This window comes from Condylura cristata, unplaced genomic scaffold (assembly GCF_000260355.1).
Source record: "Condylura cristata isolate star-nosed mole 26May11 unplaced genomic scaffold, ConCri1.0 scaffold00010, whole genome shotgun sequence".
Lineage (NCBI taxonomy): Eukaryota > Metazoa > Chordata > Mammalia > Eulipotyphla > Talpidae > Condylura > Condylura cristata.
The window spans coordinates 44,728,613-44,750,529 of NW_004567111.1; the positions used below are offsets into that span (position 1 = coordinate 44,728,613).

The 21,917-nt window shown below is 32.7% G+C and overlaps 1 protein-coding gene across 4 annotated transcripts in view; it reads left to right on the top strand.

Moving 5' to 3' along the window:
• The window catches only part of PDS5B (PDS5 cohesin associated factor B), a 151,325-nt gene extending 140,253 nt beyond the window's left edge, over positions 1 to 11,072 (top strand). Inside the window, exons 32-35 of one of the 4 annotated variants that reach the window (XM_004680195.2) lie at positions 3,845 to 4,284; positions 4,380 to 4,487; positions 6,670 to 6,808; positions 8,083 to 11,072. In XM_004680195.2, the coding sequence (XP_004680252.1) occupies positions 3,845 to 4,284; positions 4,380 to 4,487; positions 6,670 to 6,808; positions 8,083 to 8,118 (723 nt within the window). In that variant the 3' untranslated portion in view covers positions 8,119 to 11,072. Of the gene's footprint in view, positions 1 to 3,844; positions 4,285 to 4,376; positions 4,488 to 6,669; positions 6,809 to 8,082 lie in introns of all 4 variants that reach the window. The other 3 variants (XM_012723326.1, XM_012723324.1, XM_012723325.1) reach the window with 3 other exon arrangements.
• The last annotated feature ends 10,845 nt before the right edge of the window (positions 11,073 to 21,917 follow it).

Here is a 21,917-nt window from a genome sequence, read left to right on the forward strand (position 1 = left end):
TTAACTCTAAACAGTTGATTAGACTTTTGAATCAGTTTCTTTTATCTGTAAAATCTAGATATTAACTGGTGTGGTCTATCAGAATAAGTGATTTGTCCCAGATGAATTGCTTATGCTGCTGTTTTGTTTTCCTAACGATAAATATTATTGATAAATAATTACCATAATAACATAAATTAATGTGTTTGAATCTACTGGGTTAATAGTGATGGAAGGTTAGTAATAAATTGGATTTCTCTGAATATTACTTCCCTTTTGGTGTCCCATTGGACCAACATTATATACCCTCAAGAGGTTTAAATTATTTTCACTTTTTTTAAGTAATTATTTTGCCAGATTATTTCTCTTTCCATTTAAAAAAAATTAAGTTCTGACTTTTATTGGCTGTTTAAAAATTTCACCCAACCAGTATTAAAAATTGATCGGTTAGCCAGAAAGGAATCCTGTAATCTGGATTTCTAGAAGAGAATCCTTGAATTGGAAAAGGTATTTATGTTTTCTAGTCCTGCTGTTCAATTAGTGCAGAAATTTCTTCATTAATATTAATGAAAGTTGGTCACCATGTGCTTGAAATGCCTTAAGTGGAGAGTTCATAATTTCTCTTTATTAAATTTATTAAATACCTGCATACTCTCCCCCTCACTCCCCTTATTACCTATCTCTTCCAAAAATTTTTGGGAAAAATGGTTTTGTGTCTTCATTTTTATCCTACAAATTCCATACCTAGTTCTACCTTTTAGAGTAATGTATAATAAAGTCTATGGTTTGTAGGACTGTTTTTAAATTCTGAGCTTTGGACTTTAATTTTATAATTACATTGGAGACTTTGCTATCTTTTATGTGACAATGCTGTCCATATTTCAGAGGTACTAAATGAACACTACTAATAAACTAGTTTCAGCTGAAATATCCTCAAAGGAGGTGAACATTATAAGAAGTTCTATTTAAAGGCTAGTAGATGATAGAGAGTGCCATTGTTTCTGTGAGCCACCAGCATCACATTGAAATTTTCCTGGAAAGAAATTATTGTCTGTATACTATAATATTAAAATATTTCATCACATTGAAATTTTCCTGGAAAGAAATTATTGTCTGTATACTATAATATTAAAATATTTCATTTTATAGATAACATATTTCTCCCATTATTTGCTTCCTAACTTTATTTTCATACTTCTTAAAATGACAGTGCAAACCTGAAAGAGAAATTATAGATTGTAGTCCTTTAGGAAACTAGATTATTTTATGGTTTTTTTTTTTTTTTTAAAGATTTATTTATTTGTGCATACAGAACTGGGATACAGGCCAGAGGCTCAGGGTCAGGGAGAGGCTTCACCAGAGACAGAGTGGGGAGCAGAACAGGCAGATCTACGAAGTACACTGCTGAGGGGAGCAGCGGGCAGGTCTGCCACGCCATGTGGTCACCTTGGTGGCAGGCGGGAATTGAACTCATGCAGAGGTGGCTTTAGCTTTTTAGTGCTGTGCTTTTAACCTGCTATGCTACCAGGGAGGGCCAGCTTTATGGTATTCTTAAAAAAAAAAAGATATTAGCACCAACATTAGATTTGTTTCCTACCAATCTTTTCCAAAGGAAGTCAAGTTTCCAACGAATTCAGATACCTTTTCAGATCTTTGGACACAAAATGAATTGTAGCATTGTGAAATTGAAGGTGGCATTTCAAATTTAGTTTCGCTTTATTATCCCTCCTACTTTTCCATTTCTGGGTAATTTTATATTTATGTATAAGGTTTTTAATTTATGTAAATTGTTAATTTAACTTAGCAAGTTAAAATTAGTCACAGATTTTATATTTTTCCTGGCATGTAAGGATAATTTAGTGCTAAAAAAATCATTAATACAATATAGTAGATCATTGCCAAATTCTAAAAGTATTAACAAGAAAGTCTCTGATCATGCCAAAAAAGACATAAAATTTAAAAGCCATTCATGGCAAATATGAATTATTAGAAAACTAATACTAGAAGGATGCTTCCTTAACATGCTATATATTTTGTTTTAATTAGTAGTCAGTAATTTAGTCAGCCATTCTATTTAAAGCAAAATAAAGACTTGAAGTATTCTTAAGAATCAGGAACAAAACAGGCAGCTCTTACCACTATTATTCTGATCAATTTAGGAAGACATGAAATAAGTATCAAAAGTATAATAATGAAAAATGCAAAGATATTTATTTTTATTTCTGTATACTAGAGAAGTAATTGAAAAACTAAGAATTTAGCACAGTAGCATTTACATACACATATTTTATTTATATATGTGTGTATAGCTAATTTTACTCTGGTAATTTAATTTTATATTAAATATAACCTTGGGATAAAGGGGATTTACCATATTATCGTAGGCACTATAAAAAGCAAAATTAGGGGCCCTCCCTGGTGGCGCAGCGGGTTAAAGCACAGCACTAAGAAGCTTGGGCCACTTCCGCATGAGTTCGATTCCCGCCTGCCCAGGAGGTGACCACATGGTGTGGCAGACCTCTCCCGACCTGCCCTGCTGCTCCCTTCAGCAGTGTGCTTCGTCGATCTGCCTGTTCTGCTCTGTCTCTGGTGAATCCTCTCACCCTGCGCATTTCTGGCCTGTACCCCAACTCTGTATGGACAAATAAATAAATCTTTAAAAAAAAAAAAAAAGCAAAATTAGATAAATAGATCTAAAAAGAAGTAGGGAAAATATAACCTTGTGGAGAAAATGTCAAAATTGAGAAAATTAATAAGACTTGAAGATAGAGAAAGACATGGTATGTTCCTGCATGGGAAAGTGAATTTAAAAAGATGACAGTTCTTTCTTAATGACTGTATAATTGTTAGAATTCCAGTGTGATTTTTAAGTTCATATGGAAGAATGAGTGAATGCAGAAAAGAGGATTAATAATAAGGTCAGCCCAACCAGACACAAACATATCTATTTTAGAAACGTAATATAAAATAAAGGAAGCATACAAATCAGTCTTTTTTGGGGATCAGAAAAAAACATTTTAGAACCTCATCTTATATCACGTTCTTAAACAAGATAAAATTAATGTTTAAATCTGTTCAAGCTACCATAAAAAAATACCATATGCTGGATAACTTAAAAGAAGTTTCTTTTCTAACATTTCTGGAATTTTGGATGTTCAAGATGAAGTACTAGCCAATTTAGTTCCAGTAAGAGCTCTTTTCTCATTTGCAGGGGAGGCTATCTCACTGAGTTCTCACATAATGGGGAGAGAAATAGATAGAGGGTTTTCTGGCGCTTCTCTTTGGCAGGAGGTAATCCCATCATGAAGCCCCCACTGTCATCTCAACTGAAGTAGCGCCTAAAGGTGCCATCCCTACATAAGAATCTGAATTTTGTGGGAACACAATTCCGTCCATAATATACAGGAAATAAAATTTAAAGTTAACACAAAAGGGTAGAAGAATGTAGTTTGACAAATAAAATTCCAGTCAACAAATAGGATAATGGGCATAATACCATGGCAGTTCAAAGATAGTAAATGCTAATGACATAATAAAACACTTTTAAAAAAGGTACTCAGGTACTCAGTGATGGGAAACCCACAGGGATTACAATTGAGATGAAAAAAAAAAAAAGTACAAAATGATGTAAAAATAAACTATTATATTATAAAGAAAAAAAAAGGTACCCAGGTAATTTTTTTTTAATGATTTTTAAGAATAAATTGTTACAAAACTTAACTTGGAGCAACAGCCATATGTATTTGTGTTTTATATATGTCTTTGTATGGAAAATATAACAAGTGGATAACAAAATTTTTTATTTCATTCTTCAACTTAATGTATTGTAAAATTTTATGTTTGAAATTGTGATGTTTATTTCTAGTCTGAATTGGATAAGCCTAGAAGCCGGAAAAAAGCAACCGTCACAGATTCAGAAGAGAAGTTAGGTTTGGATGACCTGACTAAGTTGGTACAAGAACAGAAGCCTAAAGGTAGTCAGCGTGGACGGAAGAGAGGCCATACAGCTTCAGAATCAGATGAACAGCAGTGGCCTGAGGAAAAGAGGCTTAAGGAAGATATATTAGAAAATGAAGATGAACAAAATAGTCCACCAAAAAAAGGTAAAAGAGGCCGGCCACCAAAACCTGTTGGTGGAGGTACTCCAAAAGAAGAACCAACAATAAAGACTTCTAAAAAAGGAAACAAAAAAAAGTCTGGACCCTCAGCAACAGAAGAGGAGGAAGAAGAAGAAAGACAAAGTGGAAACACAGAACAGAAATCAAAAAGCAAACAGCATCGAACATCAAGAAGAGCTCAACAGAGGTAATTATGTGTGACTCTGAACTCTGCATCTATTTAGTTACTCTATTGTAAATCATAATTTGATGTTATCCACATTTGGGTCTTCCCCAAAGCAGAGCAGAATCTCCTGAAACTAGTGCAGTTGAATCCACACAATCCACACCACAGAAAGGACGAGGAAGACCATCAAAAACGCCATCACCATCACAACCAAAAAAAAATGTGTAAGTTGTAAATAATACTAAATTTCAAACCAATTTCAAATTATTTTGCAAAAGTTCATAGATTTATCAATATACATAGAACTGTTTTTTAAGTCCCATATATTTAAACCCATTACACTAAGTAAGATAAATTTTTATAAACTTGCCTAGGTTACTGATGTCCCAGCTAACTTTCTGGTAACAGTTGTATATTTTTATAGGTTTTAGGCAAATCTTTATAAATGAATACTAAATTTTAAGTTCTTATTTCCTATACAGACTTTATGGTATCTAAAGAGAAAAGATATTTTAAAATAATCACACCATGTAGACAAGTTTGCCTTGTCACTGCACACTAAGTTTTCTTCATTCTCTTCTCAGCAAATTTAATAGCTTTTAAATTTTTACTTTTATTCTTTGAACTTTGTAAGAAATTGATGAGCATCTTTTTTCTTAATTTACATTCATTGAAGTGATCACATGCCAATCACACTTTTTCTGGTATCCTGGTTTTCTTTTCTAATCTAATTAACACATCTGTATGTACACATAAGTAATTTTGAATGTTCACAAAAACATGTTTATGAGAGAGTTATAATAACAAATCTGTGTCAAAATTAGTAATGTAACCGGAACATCAGTGTTATAATGTGTAGATTTGGCACCTCCCTCCCCCTTAGTTGTTTAAGTACAAATAACATATCATCTATTAGAAATTCTGCAGTTTTGCTGAGAGTAATTGCATTACCTAGTTACACCAATGGCTTGACTTCAGAGTTGACAACAAGCTTTGGTGAAATATTGAGGTATTTAGAAGTTTTTCCTGTTCCTGTGTATTCCACAGGAAGAGGAAAGTTGCTTCAGTGTCTAGCCAGTACTTCATACCTTCTTCCATTTAATTTTTTCCTCAGGTAAAAAGTAAAGGTAAGTTCATTTTTCTGTCAGCTACATGAATGTGTTTGGATTCAATTATGGAAAGTTAAAGAATAACTTTTAATAGTTAATTGTATGATAAGAAATTAATGAAGTAAATGGCTTTCAAGTGCATAACTAACTTGTTATAATTGAAGAAAATAAAAATAAGTGCTTACATGATTATTATGTTATTCTATAAAATTACATCAGTCTTCACATGAATGTTGTAAATCAAACAGATATCTTTTAAAAAACCAATACAGAAAGATTGTATATTGTATCTTTATTGTCTTTTTTACCTTTACTAGAAAGTTCTGTTTTAGAGCTGGTTTAACAAGTCCTGATTTGTCTGTTCTTCATGTTTTGCCCTTAGTGGAATTGAAAAAGATTGTATTATTTTCACATCATTCCTGTGTTTTACACTTTTGTTTCCCGAAAACCTGAAACAAAATAACTATGTGATTTGAACAGGGGTTTAAACAATTCACATTTTAGAAGCAATAAACTATGCACCTACCTAAGAAAATATGAAGAAATATATTTGATTAACTGGTGTTATCAGTTACATATTTTGATTGCCTCCTGTTTCAGGGAGTACTAGGTTTTGGGGAATATAGTGTCATAAAACAGACATGATTCTTGTCCTCATGAAACTTACAACCTAAAATAGAAATAGTCATTGATAGGTAACACATAAATATGGAATTATAAATTGTGCTACTGGGGAATGTAATGGGAAGATTGAGGAGCCAGAGTAGTTTTCTCTTTGGAAAGTGATGAACTAATTCCTTGAGAATAGTAAGAATTAGATACGAAGAGAGTAGGTAGAGGAACACTTAGGTGGAGAGAAGTGGAAAATTTTTTTTGCAAATTCATAGAGCTGAAGGAAGGATTGATTTGTTGAGCTATAGTTGCAGAGAATTGTGAGGTGGAAAGAGATATGAAAAGATAGGCAAGGACTGCCTTCAGAGCTTTATATGTTATGGTAATTTTCAAAATTACTTTCAGTAAATTACCTGGGGAGCAGAGGTGTATTATCTGTTTTTACATTTTTTGAATATTACTTTGTGAAGAAAAGAGGCAACAAATGGGGATGGTGGAAATATATAGTAGAAATGAAGGTGAAGTGAATGAATGAGATTTCTTTATGAGTAGAATCTCTAGTGTCAGGTAAAGAGTTAGAAAAGACTCCAAATTTTGTGCTGTTTAAACAAGTATCTCCTCTGATAAGATAATCTACTTCTTAAAGATCAAAGTGCTTATTTTATTTAAATGTCTTTTACTCTAGCCGTGTAGGACGCTCCAAACAAGCAGCCACTAAAGAAAATGATTCAAGTGAAGAAATAGATGTGTTTCAAGGGAGCTCTCCTGTTAATGATGATATTCCACAGGAAGAAACAGAAGAAGAAGAAGTTTCTACAGTAAATGTATGTGTTTATTAAAGTTCCATGTGTAATAGTATGAAATACCGATGGTACATATTTGATCAGATCTGTTTAGCACTTGCTATTTAATTCATAAGTGTATATTTTTCTTGATGAATTTGTACTGTTGTTTTATCCACTGATTTGAATAATAGAGAAAATATTCTTTGTGGCAACCTGAATCTAATTGAGAATAATAGTGAAAATGTAAATGTCAAGTTTTAAAGTGAACGAACAGTTTAATATTGACCCTTTAATCATTTAGGTTTTACCTTGAGTTTTGGAGCACATATCTATTAAATACACTGTTTTTACTTAATGACTTTTATTTGAATTTCACAGTAGGAACTAGAAGTTTAATCATACAGAATAAAATCATGTTTTTAACTAAAATCAGCTTTTGTAATTCATAAACTTTGTAACAGACTCTTACAAAAGTAGGAATGTGAAACTTCCCTAAGAATTTTTTTAAGGTAAAGAACAACTTTGCCAGCTAACACGTCTCAGACATTTTTTTTTGGAAGTACAGTAATTAACACATATATAAGTGTTTAAGTGTTGTTTTCTTGATAAACTAATGCTAAGTCTTTGGTAAGCTTACCCAGGCCATCTTTGAGAAACCTGAGTTCTGTGATCAAGGTTTAAAGTTGATCTGTCTCTGTCCATTGTAATGTTATCTTTCCTGTCTGTATCAGGATTCATTTATATGTAAGTTAGGACCACAATGCTAAATTGTGTCCTCAAACTAATTGGGCAAACATTTTTTCTGAAAATCTTTTTTTTTTTTTTGGATGTAAAAGTAAAGCTGAATGTTTTCCTCAAATAGAAACTATATCATAATTTAATGTCATATATATATAGATACACACATACATATCTCAAATATGTACATATTGATAATTATTAGGATCAAATTCATTTTCCCTAATAGACATTTATAATCATTAAGTTCATTGGTATCAAATATTTCCTTTTATAAGGAAATGTAAGTAAAAAGGCTATTTCTGTTTTCTTTTTTTCAGTCAACACTGACCTATGCTCAAATCATTAAAATTATTAAAATATTTTTCTCTTTAGCTATTCTGAGAAAGTCTATTGTGGAAATGCAATGGTATATAGGTCTAAATTACGTGATGCCAGTGCAGAAGGTTAAAAGGAGAGAAGTTTCAGGGGAGAAAATCTGAAACAAGTGAGAATAACAGTTGGTAAATAGTAACAATTATTCTCTAATAACTGTGTACCATTTTAATTAATCATCTGGTGACTTTTCTTTTAAGGTACGGCGGAGAAGTTCTAAAAGAGAAAGGCGATGAACAAATGTAATTAATAACTTTTTGCGTGAAAGCTTTGAAAAAAAATCATTTGTTGTCAAGCTGGAGGCAAAATAAAGCCTTTGCTGCACAAAATGGGACTGCTGAAGAGTGGACAGTTGGACCTTACTTTGATGACCTCATGTGTTTGTGGTCATACAACTTTAGCCATACATATGGTGATAACATTGACTACAGAGTCTTGTGAAAATGTAATGTGTGATGGCTATGTAGACATAAACTAAAGAAGAAACTTGTAAATAATCTTTTTCTTTCTTTTTTTTTTTTTATTAATGTTTCTGACTTCTAAAGTGCTTGTATAGCTTTTATCTGCGGCTTTAAACTGACAGTACCCTGTTTATTGGATCTATTGATTTGAAGAGTTTGTTAGAATAGATCGTAAGCAGTAATCTGTCAGTGTTTGTATTTGTATTCTCTGCAGTTTTACTGTGAAAAAATAATTCAGCAAATGGTGTCATTTTATCAATGTCACTCTTTGTTGGAGAATTTAAATGGTCTTTTTCCCTTGTGTATCTTACATAGTGTTTACTCCTGGGCACCCTTAATCTTCAGAGGTGCTAAATTGTCTGCCATTACATCTAAGCAAGACCTCTGATGTGAGGAATTCTTGCAAATTGTGAAATAGCCCTGAAGTTGTTTGATTATTTTACACCTCAGTATTGGTTCCAGAATTTTCTGGCCTCTCATGGCAATGAAAATTTTAAGAAGAGAGAGATTTAAAATATTTTAATTTTAAAGAGTGTGTTATAAAATAATGTACTGAATTCTTTATTCCATTTTATCATCCTTTTCAGTTTTTATTAATCTACTGTATCAATAAAATTCTGTAATTTGAATTAGATTTTAATAGTCTAGAATGTTATTGTGTATAGATATTTTCTCTTGGACAATATGTTCAGAAAATGCAAATTATTACACTATAATATAAAATCTGATATATACACATTAGAAAAGTTGCAGTTCTCCATAACAGTGTGTTAATCAGAAAAAGAAAAAAATTTTATTGATGCAGTGTGTCTTTATAAGCTGTTCTTGAAAGCAAGTGTTTTGTATTTTATAGTGAGTTGCATGTTAATGGAAAAATTGCTGAAAATGGGATGTGCTCTTCTTTGTAAATTCATATTTAGCCCATAGTATATGATAGATTGCCCCATAACATAGTTTTTCATCAAGAGTTTATTATTGTACTTTATTTTGGAGCCAAAAATTTGATTTTGGGGGGGGGGAGGTGAGGGTGGGAGTAATAACCAACTATATGATCTACTGTAGGTATCACAGTCTTATGAACTTTGAGTGAAATTTTACTTTGTCCATTTTGGAAGAAGTGGAAATTTATTTGGATTTAGACCACATCTTTTTTTCCTTGTTATAATCTGCAAAATACAGATACAATTTACTTAAGGCAGTATCCTTTATACAGTTTTATAAACTGTTTTGAACCAAAACATATAAGTTACTACTTTAATGCTTACCTAAATTCATTTTAGTATTTCAGGTGCTGTTCTTTCTTTTTTCCATGTCTTTAACATCATAAAAATAATCATATTCTAACTTATTAAATTTATCATATTGAATAATGGAACATTTTCATATAGTACATCATTATGTTTAAGGTATATTCCAAGATTGGTTATAATAGATGGGGGGATATAATAAAGAAACTACTATTTTGGAAAATGACATTCTACTATTTTCCAGTGTATATCACAACTGATGTGATTATTTTTCTTTTAAAGATTTCTTCATGTTTACAAAACAGCTTTTTGCTTTTAAAAAAAAATGTTGTGAATTGTGTCTTAATCTTTCAATATTTAACTATTCTTCATTTACAACCGTATGACACCAGTGATTGTGGGAGGCTGCTAAATATTATGGCAGCTTATGTTGGGCCAAGATAATTGGTTCTTAAATGTTGCATTAGCTCTATTCTCCCATTACATGCTTATTTCTATGTCAGCAGTACAAAGGCATGTTTTTAAATCTATAAAATAAAGAATAAAGGATAGCTTTGTATTTTTGTCATTGGCAAAACTGCACCAGAAATGTTTATGAAAGTATATCTTTAAGGCTGTTTTATAAAACATAAAAATATGGTTGTGGAGGATTTTTATTTGCATGATCATAGTTAACCAAATTTCATTGCACATTAATGCTGTATATCAGTTCACAAAAACTGTTCATTGTAGCTTTTGTTCAATGCCAATGAATATGTGATTTTACAACTTGTCTGTTCACTTTTGGGAAGATTATGATGTAAAATTTCCATTTTTTTTCTGTAGAAAAATAGGTGCAATAATGATCAAAGTTTTGATGTCCTGAATCTTCATCTTGGAGGATTACCTTATTAATGTTTAAACTTAACATTTCATGTACTAATGTTTAGAGAGCCACATACTATAACTACAGTAAAATTAAGTATGTATAAAACATTAATTGCTAACAGTGGTTAGCAAGTTCTTCAGTGATAATGTTCATTTTGAAAATATGTACTGTATAAAATTAAGAAAATATTTAACTCACTGTAACAAGTTCCATTATGAAAATTTTGATTCTTCAGTGAGGTTATCTTGCTGCACTCTGTAGCAAATATGTTTAATCTACATTATAATAAAATTTCTTGCTGCAGTGCAACAGGAAGCTATTTCAGTGATCTCCACTGTATATGTAAATTACAAATGTGGCTGTAAAACTTGTTTTAGGTATTAAAGGTTAAATTACTTTCTGTATCTTCTTATTATAACTTGTAAGTTTGATTTTTAAGATTTCCTTTTGCCCACTTGAAGATCATCAGGAATTTAAAAATTTGTTTAACTTAGGCATATCTCCTTACCACATAGTATTATGTCACCATAATAAACAATTGGTATTTAGATAAATAACCAATTTTCAGAAACATTTTTGGATTTTTCTGTGAAGTTGAATAAACATGAAAGCTAATATAATTGTTTATTTGATTTATGTGAATCAATACATGTATTGAAATATGTTCACTAAATGAAGAAAGACTCAATTGGGCATTTAATATTGGAGCTTTTGTTTATGAAGTAGAAATACATTTTTCAAACTTTTTCTTTAAACTTGTCATGCAAAATCTTGGCTAACAAAGACTTAACTGCTGTTTAAATTAGTGGATTGCATAAGTGAAATAAATAGGTAATAGAATTTTGGAAATAAGCCATAAGAAATTGTTAGTAGTGAAAGTTTTACTCATTTCTTCAACAAATATGTATTGAGTGCCTACTAAGAGCTAGTCTAGTTATAAGAGGTTAGGGAAATATGAAAACTAATGAAATATATAACATAATGTCAGATTAAGAAAAGTGCAATGATTAGAAAAAGAACAGTACAGAAATGAGTAGTGAAGAATATTTTATACTGAGTGTATAATATTTTATACTGAGTGTATAATGTCTGATTAAGTGGCCATTTTATAATTATAAGATCATTTAGTATTTATATGACTATTTAATGACTGCTTTGTCATATGTTAACATTGTATACCAGTTTTAGCTGTTGATTGGATGACAGAACCTTTTTTGTTTCAACCTGTTTGTGTTCATATATTTAAGGTGAGTGTTGTGTAAACATTTTATGCTTTTGGTGGCATTTTTTTTTTAATACAATGACTAATCTTTTTATGTGCAGAAGACATGGCAGCATGCATTTACCTCATTTAGTGGGAAGTTCTTTAGCCTTCGTCTTTTTCAGTTTGGAGTTGATACCTACTGATTTTGGACCCAGAACATTGCTTCCTTGGCTACTGTAGTTCTCATTCTCTGTCATTGTAATTGGTTCTGAGCACCTCCACCAGCATAGCCAGGGTTCCTTTGTTTTCAGAGTAACTTGTGTAAAGGCAACAGTGGTCCTCAGCTCAGCTTTCCCCATGATAATGCAATAGGGAAGATGGGTATTTTCCAAGACAGAGCAGGTAGGAAGACAGCCAGCTTGATGGAGTCCCCTTAGCCAGTAGCTTTCTTTTCAACCCAGGCCAACAGTCTTTGCCTTTTCTCTTCCTTGGACTCTGGTCTATATTTAAGAGTTAGCTCAAGGAGTTGAGTGGCCATTTTAGTGGTCCAAGGCCATTGTGAGCTGGTTAATGGCAGATGGCACTTTCAGTCACTTACAATAGCCCTTTCCTACTGCATCCTGACTAAAAGCTATTTGACAAAACGTGTGAGGTCTTTTCTGTTTGTCCCAGATTTCTATCCAATGCCAGAATTCTTGGAACTTTTCTCAAACCATGCATTTACCACACTCTGTCCTGATATTTTGCAATGGCAGGAGGCACTTTCTTGACCATGGCTGCCTTTTGGTGTATTCTTTTATTATTTTTTTTAAGATTTATTTATTCATACAGAACTGGGGTACAGGCCAGAGATGTGGAGGGTGAGAGGATTCACCAGGAACAGAGTGGGGAGCAGAACAGGCAGATCCACGAAGTACACTGCTGAGGGGAGCAGCGGGCGGGTCAGGAGAGGTCTGCCGCACCATGTGGTCACCTCCGGGGCATGCGGGGATCAAACTCATGCGGAAGTGGCTTAAGCTTCTTAGTGCTGTGCTTTAACCCGCTGCGCCAACAGGGAGGGCCTTGCTGTATTCTTTTATCCAATCTTAAAGTCTTTGTTCTTTAATTAGAGTGCTTATAAATTGTTTACTTTTGATGTAATTACTGATGGCAGGTTTTAAGTCCGCTATCGTGCTAATTTTTTTTTTAATCAGTCTTTATTTTTTTCTTTTTCTGCCGCCTTTTAGCTCAATACTTACTTTAACTCTTCCATTAGCTTTTAGTTATTCCTTATCGTACTGTTATTTTAGTGATTACAGGCAGATTACAGTGACTGGCTGGTGATAGTCTTTATTTTATTATTTTACTGAACAGTTTAATAGTTTTATTTGCTGCAACTCTTGTTTCTGCTACAATTGTTATGTGTTTTGTACTTATAAATGCTATAACATTACCTCAGTCTATATCGTTTCTTGTTTATTCCCCTACGCTTTTTTTCTCCTTACCTTAATGTTTCCCTTTTAATTTACTTTCCTTTAGCCTGAATAATTTTAGTATTGCTATTTTTATTTATTATCTCTTAGCCTTCATCTTTTCTCTAGTAGCTTCTATTCTCCCCTTCTTTCCACTTTCTTTTTCTTTTTTTTTAAGTTTAATTTGTTTTTAAGTGAAGTACCATTTCCTCACATTGTTAATTTTTGGACATAAGTGATTTGTACCTTCAGGGGTGATTACTATGGGTCTCCCCCACTCAAGCACCCATAGTCCATCACTATAGTCCTTTGTGCTCTTCTCATTCTTCCCCCCAACACCCCACCCAATCCTCTCCCGCCACCACTTTTACCTTCTTCCTTCCCTCCTGGATACCTCATGTCAATAGTCAACTTTCAAAGTTTGTCTTTGACACTTTGTTTGCTTTGCTATATTGCATATATAAGTAAAACCATTTTGTATCTCTCTCTATTTCATTTAGCATAATATCTTTCAACTCGTCCATCCATTTTGCTGCAAATGTCATGACCATTTTTTGTCACTGAATATAGTATTTCATTGTTTACATATATCACATCTTGATCCAGTCATCTGTTTTAGGGCATCTAGATTGTCTCCATATCATGACTATTGTGAATAGTACTGCAATAAACATAGGGTAAGAGTTACCTTAGGATGTATGACAGATCCAATTTTAGTGTTTTGAAGAACCTCCACACAGCTTCCCATAATGGCTAGGCAGGTCTACATTTCCACCAGGATTGTAAGTGCTCTCACCAGCACTTGTGGGCCATTCCCACAGGTATGAGGTGGTTTTGTGGTTTTAATTAGCATTTCACTAATAATACATGATGTTGAACATTGCTTTTTGGAGATTTGCCTGTCTAGTTCTTTTGTCCAATCTTTGGACTTTTTGATTTGTTTCTGTTGACTCATAGATCTTTAATGTCAGTATTTTATAGAGTGTGCAGATATTTTCTCCTGTTCATTAAGTGTTTCTTTGTTTTGGCTAGTGTCTCTTGCTCTGTAGAAACTTTTTAGTTTAATATAGTCCCAGCTGTTTTATATACTTTTGTTTTTCTTCTGGAGAAGTGCCCTCAAAGACTTTTCTGAAGTTTATGTCATAGAGTGTTTTGCCTGTCTTTTCTCCTATGTATTTTATGGTTTCTGGTCTTCCATTCAAGTCTTATTGCATTTGAGTTCATTTTTGTGTATGATGTGAAGTAGTTGTCAAGTTTCATTCTTTTGTATATGGCAGTTCAATTTTTCCAGTATCACTTACTTAACTACTCTCCTCTTTATCATAGATTATGTGGCTATATATGTGTGGTTTTATTTCTGGGCTCTCAGTTTTACACCATTGGTCTTTGTGTCTGTTTTTGTTTTAGTACCATGCTATTTTAATTACCATGGCTTTGTAGGATAATCTGAAGCCTGGAGGTGTAATACCCTCATTCTCCCCCTTTGTAGTCCTTTTCATCTTGTCTATTTAGAGGTTTTTGTGAGTCCATGTAAATTTCAGCAGTATTTATTCCATTCTTTTGAGTAATGCCATTGAGGTTTTTATATGCATTGCATTGAATCTGTAAATTGATTTGGGTGGAATGGCCATTTGATAATGCTGATCTAATATTGCTTATTGTAGTATATCTGGAGACCGTTAAGTTAGCTTTAGCAAGATATTTAAAATGTTTTTATTGTACCTTCATTTTTGTATTGAATTCTGAATTGGCACTTTTGTTTATTTAGCAGTATTCAAGGTGGCATCCTATTGCTCTTGGTTTTATTGTTTTCTCTTGAGAAGTCATTTGAAAACTTTATGTAGGTCATGTGTTTTTCTTAGCTGCTTTTAGGGTTATCTTTTTATCACTGTTTTCAGCAGTTTAATGAGTTACTAAACTTTTCTTTTTGGTGTTTGGTCTACTGTGAAATTTTGAAAGTTTATAAACATGTGTAAAGGAAATATTTATTGAAAAAGGGAGAAGATAACAAAATGCATTAAAGATTCTAGTACATGTTAATAGACCCATGAACATTTATGGTATTCATTTATCCCATTTGGGGCTTATAGAACTCTTGAATCTCTTAGTTGTATATTCCATCAAGAAAAATTTTGACCATTAGTCCTTTACCTATTCTCTGTTTTCTCTTTGACATTTCAGTTATAAATGTATTATACTGTTTGTGTCCCATGTGCTTTTCTGTTGCTTGTTTCCATTCTTATTTTCTTTCTCTCTTTGCTTAAATTTGGATATTTCTGCTAGTGAAAGGATTGATTAGAATCAATCGTGGATTTTGAATTGGGTTGCAGATTTAGCTGTTCAGTCAACTGATTTCAAATATCTTGATTTGTATTGTGTGACAGGTCTTTTCCTTTCGCACATTAAGATTATAGGAGAATTTATGATGCCTTCCAGCCCAGTCTTTAGCAAGGAAGCCTTTTTTTATATCAGGGAGTCAAAGGAGATTCTTTGAAAAGGTGACATCTGAACATGGTCTTCTGTCAAGTTGAGAGATCAAACCATTTGAATGCCTGGGGAAAGTATAACAGAGAGAGGGAGGACCATATACAAAAGTCCTTAGAGAAGAATGAACATAGAACATCAGGGAGTTCAAGAATATGAGTGTTTTTGGAGCAAAAATGAGCAGGGGATAAAGGAATGGGGGATGGTCAGGAAATAGCAGGTCATTCCTTTATGCCTTTGGGAAGTTTGATGGAATTCCCTTATAGGCTTTGAGTAGAAAAATGGTCAGAAATGTTATTTTTAAAAAGCTTTATTTGGCCCTCCCTGGTGGCGCAGCGGGTTAAAGAAGCTTAAGCCACTTCCGCATGAGTTTGATCCCCGCCTACCCCGGAGGTAACCACATGGTGCGGCAGACCTCTCCTGACCCGCCCGCTGCCCCCCTCAGCAGTGTACTTCATTGATCTGCTTGTTCTGCTCCCCACTCTGTCTCTGGTGAATCCTCTCACCCTCCGCATCTCTGGCCTGTACCCCAGTTCTGTATGAATAAATAAATCTTTAAAAAAAAAAGTTTTATCAAAGTACTCAGAACTCAACATATCCAAAACTGAATGCACAATCTTTCCAAATATATTCCCATAATATATCTGAAAATAGAATAGCATTCAACTAGTAAATAAAATCAGAAATCTGGAAATTGCCCCTGATGATTTATTTACCCTCATATATTATGTCATCAAGTTCTTTTTACCTCCTGATTGTCTCTTGAATTTTTCTACTTTTTCCACCAATGTAATCTTACCTTATTCTAAGTTCTCATCATTTCTTGACTTCCAGACTGGCCCACATAATCTTCTTGTCTTACCTCAAATCATTTCATAGTGTAGCCATGTTTGTGAAATACAGTGAACCCATCTACTTGCAGCAGCAGTAGCAGCAGCAGTAATAGAAACCCTGTAACCTTTAACAATTTATTTTTATACCTGTGGTAACAGTGCCCAAAATTCTGTGTTTAGGGTCTATATATACATTAGGGTCTATATATACAGTCAAAAGATAAAGCACGTTCTGTTTTCTTTGCCAGGAGCACTCTTCTCCTGCCATATCTAGTTGTTTCCTTACTCACACTGAGATTGTCCTTAAGGAAGGCTTTTTTGATTTTTGTGATGGTCAGGGAAAACTCTTAATATGATATGCCCTCTTAGCTTATCTCTTCATTTAACATAGTTTACTTGTTTATTTGATGAATGAATGCCTCCATCAAATACGTGATGACAGAGATGTTATATATTTGTGCTTACTTGTTTGTCTCTACAAAACACTACCTAGCACACATAAGGGATACTGGAAATCATGTTGAATAAATCTGAATTAACTTTCCTAAAATGTAGATAAAGAAGATATTAAAAATTGCTCAATTAAGTTGAAGGAGCCTGATAAATTTATTGTGCTCAAATGGCTTTACATATATAGTCTAGTGTGATAGTTGGTGGTATATTCCTTAATAGAAGAGGCAATTGAGGTAAATTAGAGATTGAGGTTTACTCAAGATTCCTCATCTCTTAAGTGAAGAAAAAGTCGGTCATGATTTACTCCACAACCATTTTGTTTTTGTGCTAGCTCATATTAATCAGATCAATATTGATTGAATAAATACTAATAAATGTTAAACAAGTAGTAATTCTTAAATTGTTTTGGGGTTTCCAAATGAAGAATGTTTAACTATATATCTCCCATTTTGAGAAATATATTACTAATATTTTACAGATAAAGAAACCTAGATTTGCCCACCAGCTACAGAATAGAATCAAAGTTGATGGGTCTCAAACATATTTACAATACTGATTTGGGTTAGAATTCAAATAACATACTTAAGCCAGAATTGTGTTATTTATTGAAGGCATATGCAATGTTTTCATTCTTAGAAAAGATAATTTAATTTTAAATGACATTATTAATCTAATGAGTTTAACTGGGTACACTGTATAGTCTACATTATGGCACTTGGGTACAAGTAATGTTATATATAAAATAATTTTGTAGGGATGGGAATACTGTTAGTACTTTATAGATGACGTGTATCTAAATATCTGGAGATAGTGTGTATACCAGGTAGTAACTGAGAAGACTGGCTTGACTGAAGTGAAGAACTTCTTGAATGGTTGAGTATTAGAAAGGTGTGATTACAAAAGTAGTTCAGAGGAACAATGTGTATGTAGGGCTTTGGATTTCAAAGCTGCTCATGGCTTTTTAGAATAAATGAATACTACATTAAACATGATGATAATACCTTTCTAAAGTACCATAAGCAAAGAATCAAGTTAGATACCTAATACAAAAATACTAGCTTAAGTTAGCAGTTTGCTCTTGAGGCAATTAATTTGTCATCAGGACTAAAAATTATGTTACCAGAACTTGTTAGAACTGAGTTCTGTACTTCCACTGTTCAGATAAGCAATGTTCATATTAATGGCTAGTTTTAGTTTAAAAGTCTTAAGTACTTCCTCGTAGAAAGGAAATATTAACATACAGAGCCAATTTGAAAATCACCCTTCTCTTGATCAGAACTGCTATCTGCCTCACTTTCTCATTCATATATATCTTCTGTTTTTATGTAAGTGGCAACATATTATATCTTACTATATCTTTTCTCTATATAAGATCTTAAAAAAGTATATATAGGTTTATCTCACTTTTAACAACTGCTTAATGCCAATTGTATAGGCTACCATAATTTAATCATTTTTCTATTGATGGGTGTTTAGGTTATTTACATTTTTTCACTGTCAAAAGCAATGCAGTAAATGAAGATTCTTGAGTGTGTGTGTGTGTGTGTGTGTGTGTACACCTTTGTACTGAAGTGCCAGATTTCCAATAAAAAACAGGTTGCTATGAAGAGTTGTAGAGTTCCTCTAAATTATAAATTATTCCATATTGCTTTCCAAAAATGTACCAATTAATACTTTTTTGTCATCCAGTGGTTATAGATTATTTTCTTTGTATGTCATCAATTACAAATGAAATGTTGTGTGTTTTTATTTTGGCTCTTTTATTTGGCTAGGCTATGAGTTACCAGTTTAATTTTTTTCTTTTGCTAATTTTTCTACTTTGTGTTTTTATCATTGTTATCTGGGTAAAAAGGGGAGAGAAAATGGATTATGAGCACTAGCCCACCTTGTAATATTTATGAAAGGTTAGTTTTAGGCGAGCATATATGCTTCAAGTGGGTTTACCATCTCCCTGTGAACTCTTTATATATTCTTATTAATCTCTTTTACATTAAATATTGGGTTCTTCAGTATCCAAAAATAAAGCATTCCAACTAAACATGGTAAATTTAAAAAATTTTTATTTTATATATGCATATCATGCTTCCTTTTTATACGATATTTACTTTCTCCTCTCATGTAGTCTCTGTAAAATTCTCACCACCGATTCACCCATGCACCATTACCAAGTTCCCTAGTGTAAGACATTCCCTCCCATTTTGATCCCTCTACCCCATCTCCACTGTAGTGTCTGATTAATGATAGTTTGTTTTTTAATTTATTACAATTTTTTCCTGATTCCTTATTTGGTTCTCCTCTATCCCTTCTATAAATGAAACCATCTTATATTTTTCTTTTCCTTCTTGCTTATTTCACTGAGATTAATCCCTTCCAGCTCCATCCATGTTGCAGTGAATAGCATGCGTTTGTCTTTTTGATTGCTGTCTTTTTGATTTCCATTGTGTACAAATGCTAAGTCAAGTATTTTTAAAAACTGTTGACAGATTTCTCTTCCAAATATAAGTATACCCAAAGGGGTATGCTTGGTCAACTAAAGGAGAAAAAGTAGTATAGATATGGAACAATGCAGAGCTTTGTTATTATCTGTAAGTGATGGAATGAGAAATAGGCAAGGATAGAGCATGTGGAACTAACAAAACTAAGGTGAAAATTTTATGATGTACCTTTTTGATTTCCAAGTTGGTACAATTCAGATACATAAGTGGTATCCCATAGTATGATGTGCCATAATATATTTGATAATTACTCTTGGCCATTCAGGCTGTTTTCTATTGCTATTTGTAAAGATGCTTCAGTGAACACTGTATACAAATTTTTGTAGGGCATGTGCAGGTTTTCAGACGAAGTAGAAATGCTAAGTCAAATTTTTTTCTTTAAATGAAATGTTGGCAGATTTCTCTTCCAATATAAGTATACCCAAAGGGGTATGCTTATTGTGAAACATTTTAACAATGTTTACTAAGTCAAGATTTATTTTGATTTGTGGGTTGTTTCAGAGCCACCCAAACATAAAAATAGAATCAGAACTGAGAGAATTTAAACTGATGAATAAAGACTGCTCTAAAAAGTTTTTTTTTTTTAATTGTGTATCTTACTGATATAATCATCTATTTTTGGGCATTTCAGTTGTTTCCACATCTTACCTATTATAAATAGTGCTGCAATAAACAGGGGTGAATTAATGTTTTATTCCACTTGGAGTGGAATTACTGGATCATATACACTCCTGGATCATATGCAAGCTTCACTTTTAGTTGTTTGAGTAACTTCCACACAGCTTTCCATAGTGGTTACACCAGTTCCCATTCCCACCAACAGTGTAGGACCGTTCCTTTTTTTCATATCCTTGTCAGCATTTATTGTTGCTAGTTTTTAAATATGTGCCATCTTGCTTGTGTTTTTGTTCAGGAGAGCTTTGGCCTTTAGGATTTTTTGTGGTTCCATATGAATTTCATTATATGTTCTATCATTCTATCATTCATCATATTTTTCTATTTCTGAAGAATGTCATTGAGAATTTTATTAGAATAGTGTTGAATTTGTAAAGTGCTTTTGGGAGGATGGTCATTTTGATAATGCTAATTCTTCCAATCCATGAGCAGGGATGCCTTTCCATTTCTTTGTGTCTTCTATTTCTTTTAACAAAGTTTTGTAATTTTCTTTGTATAGTCCTTTTACTTCTTTTGTTATGTTTATTCCAGGTATTTGATTTTTTTTTTGTTTCAAATATAAAAGGGATGATGTTCTTGATTTCTTCATATTGATTGTTGCATATAGGAAGGCTACTGATTTTTGTGTGTTGATTTTGTATTCTGATAGTGTAATAAACTGGTCAATTATTTTGATAAGGTTTTCTGTGGAATGTTTAGGGTTCTCTATGTATATTATGTTATCTACAAATAGTGATAGTTTTACTTCTATAAGGAACCTATTTGGGTTCCTTATAGGCCTTTCTCTCTTGACTTAATTGCTCTGGCTAGGACTTCCAGTATTAAATCGAAAAACTGTGGTGAGAGTGGACATCCTTGTTCCAGATCTTAAGGGAAGGGCTTTCAGCTTTTCATGAAATTGTAAAGTTTTGAGTGTTTACAGACCTGCTGAACAATCTGCCAATTCATATCCAGTAACACACAAAACCTAAAATAGCACTAACATAGTAAAAAATAATATGATAAATACACAACTGGTATTAAGTAGTCCCTGCAGAAGGAGCTTGGAGGAACCATTCTCCCTGCTCAGGGTACACACTGCCTCAAGAATGGCCCTTTGGCAGAATGGCTTTTGCCAAACAAATGTTAAATGCTATTTTTTAACACTTGTCATAAAAACTGAAATCCTCTTTACATTTCTTTTGGTTAGTGAAAACAGGTTATATAGGTCTTTTGGAAATACTAAAGGGTGGATTGTGAACTTTTGCAAGCAGGAGATACCCCATCTTTGTGAGCAGATACCTTCTAGTGAGTTACTTTTAAACTTTTAAAAAAGAGTGATTATAGAATGTATGTTTTACATATATATACATTATACATATAGTACATATTAAAGAATTTAGTCTGATTTTTCATTATATCTTCTGGGTTTCATGCTTTCTGCGATTTAGAAAATATTTTTCTTGTTTCTTCTCATTCTCATTTAAAAAGATTAATCCATCTGGGGACTATAAAATTGTATGTGATTGTTGTCTAATCTAATTTTAAGTATACAGAGTAACTTTAATAAATGCATTTTATTGTGTAGTTTCTCTCCACTTTGAAATGCCACAGATATGAAGTAAATTAGATTTATTTGAGGGCTCATATTTCATCATCTCTTTGAGCCTTAGGTTAGCACCTAGTGTAATTGTTATTTCTGTAAACTATCCTATAATGGTCTGAATATTTTTTATTAAAAGAATTTCTTGTCCTTGGCTATTGTTATTTTCTCTTAAAATATCAACAATTTTTTTTAAAGATTTATTTATTTATTCATACAGAACTGGGGTACAGGCCAGAGATGCGGAGGGTGAGAGGATTCACCAGGAACAGAGTGGGGAGC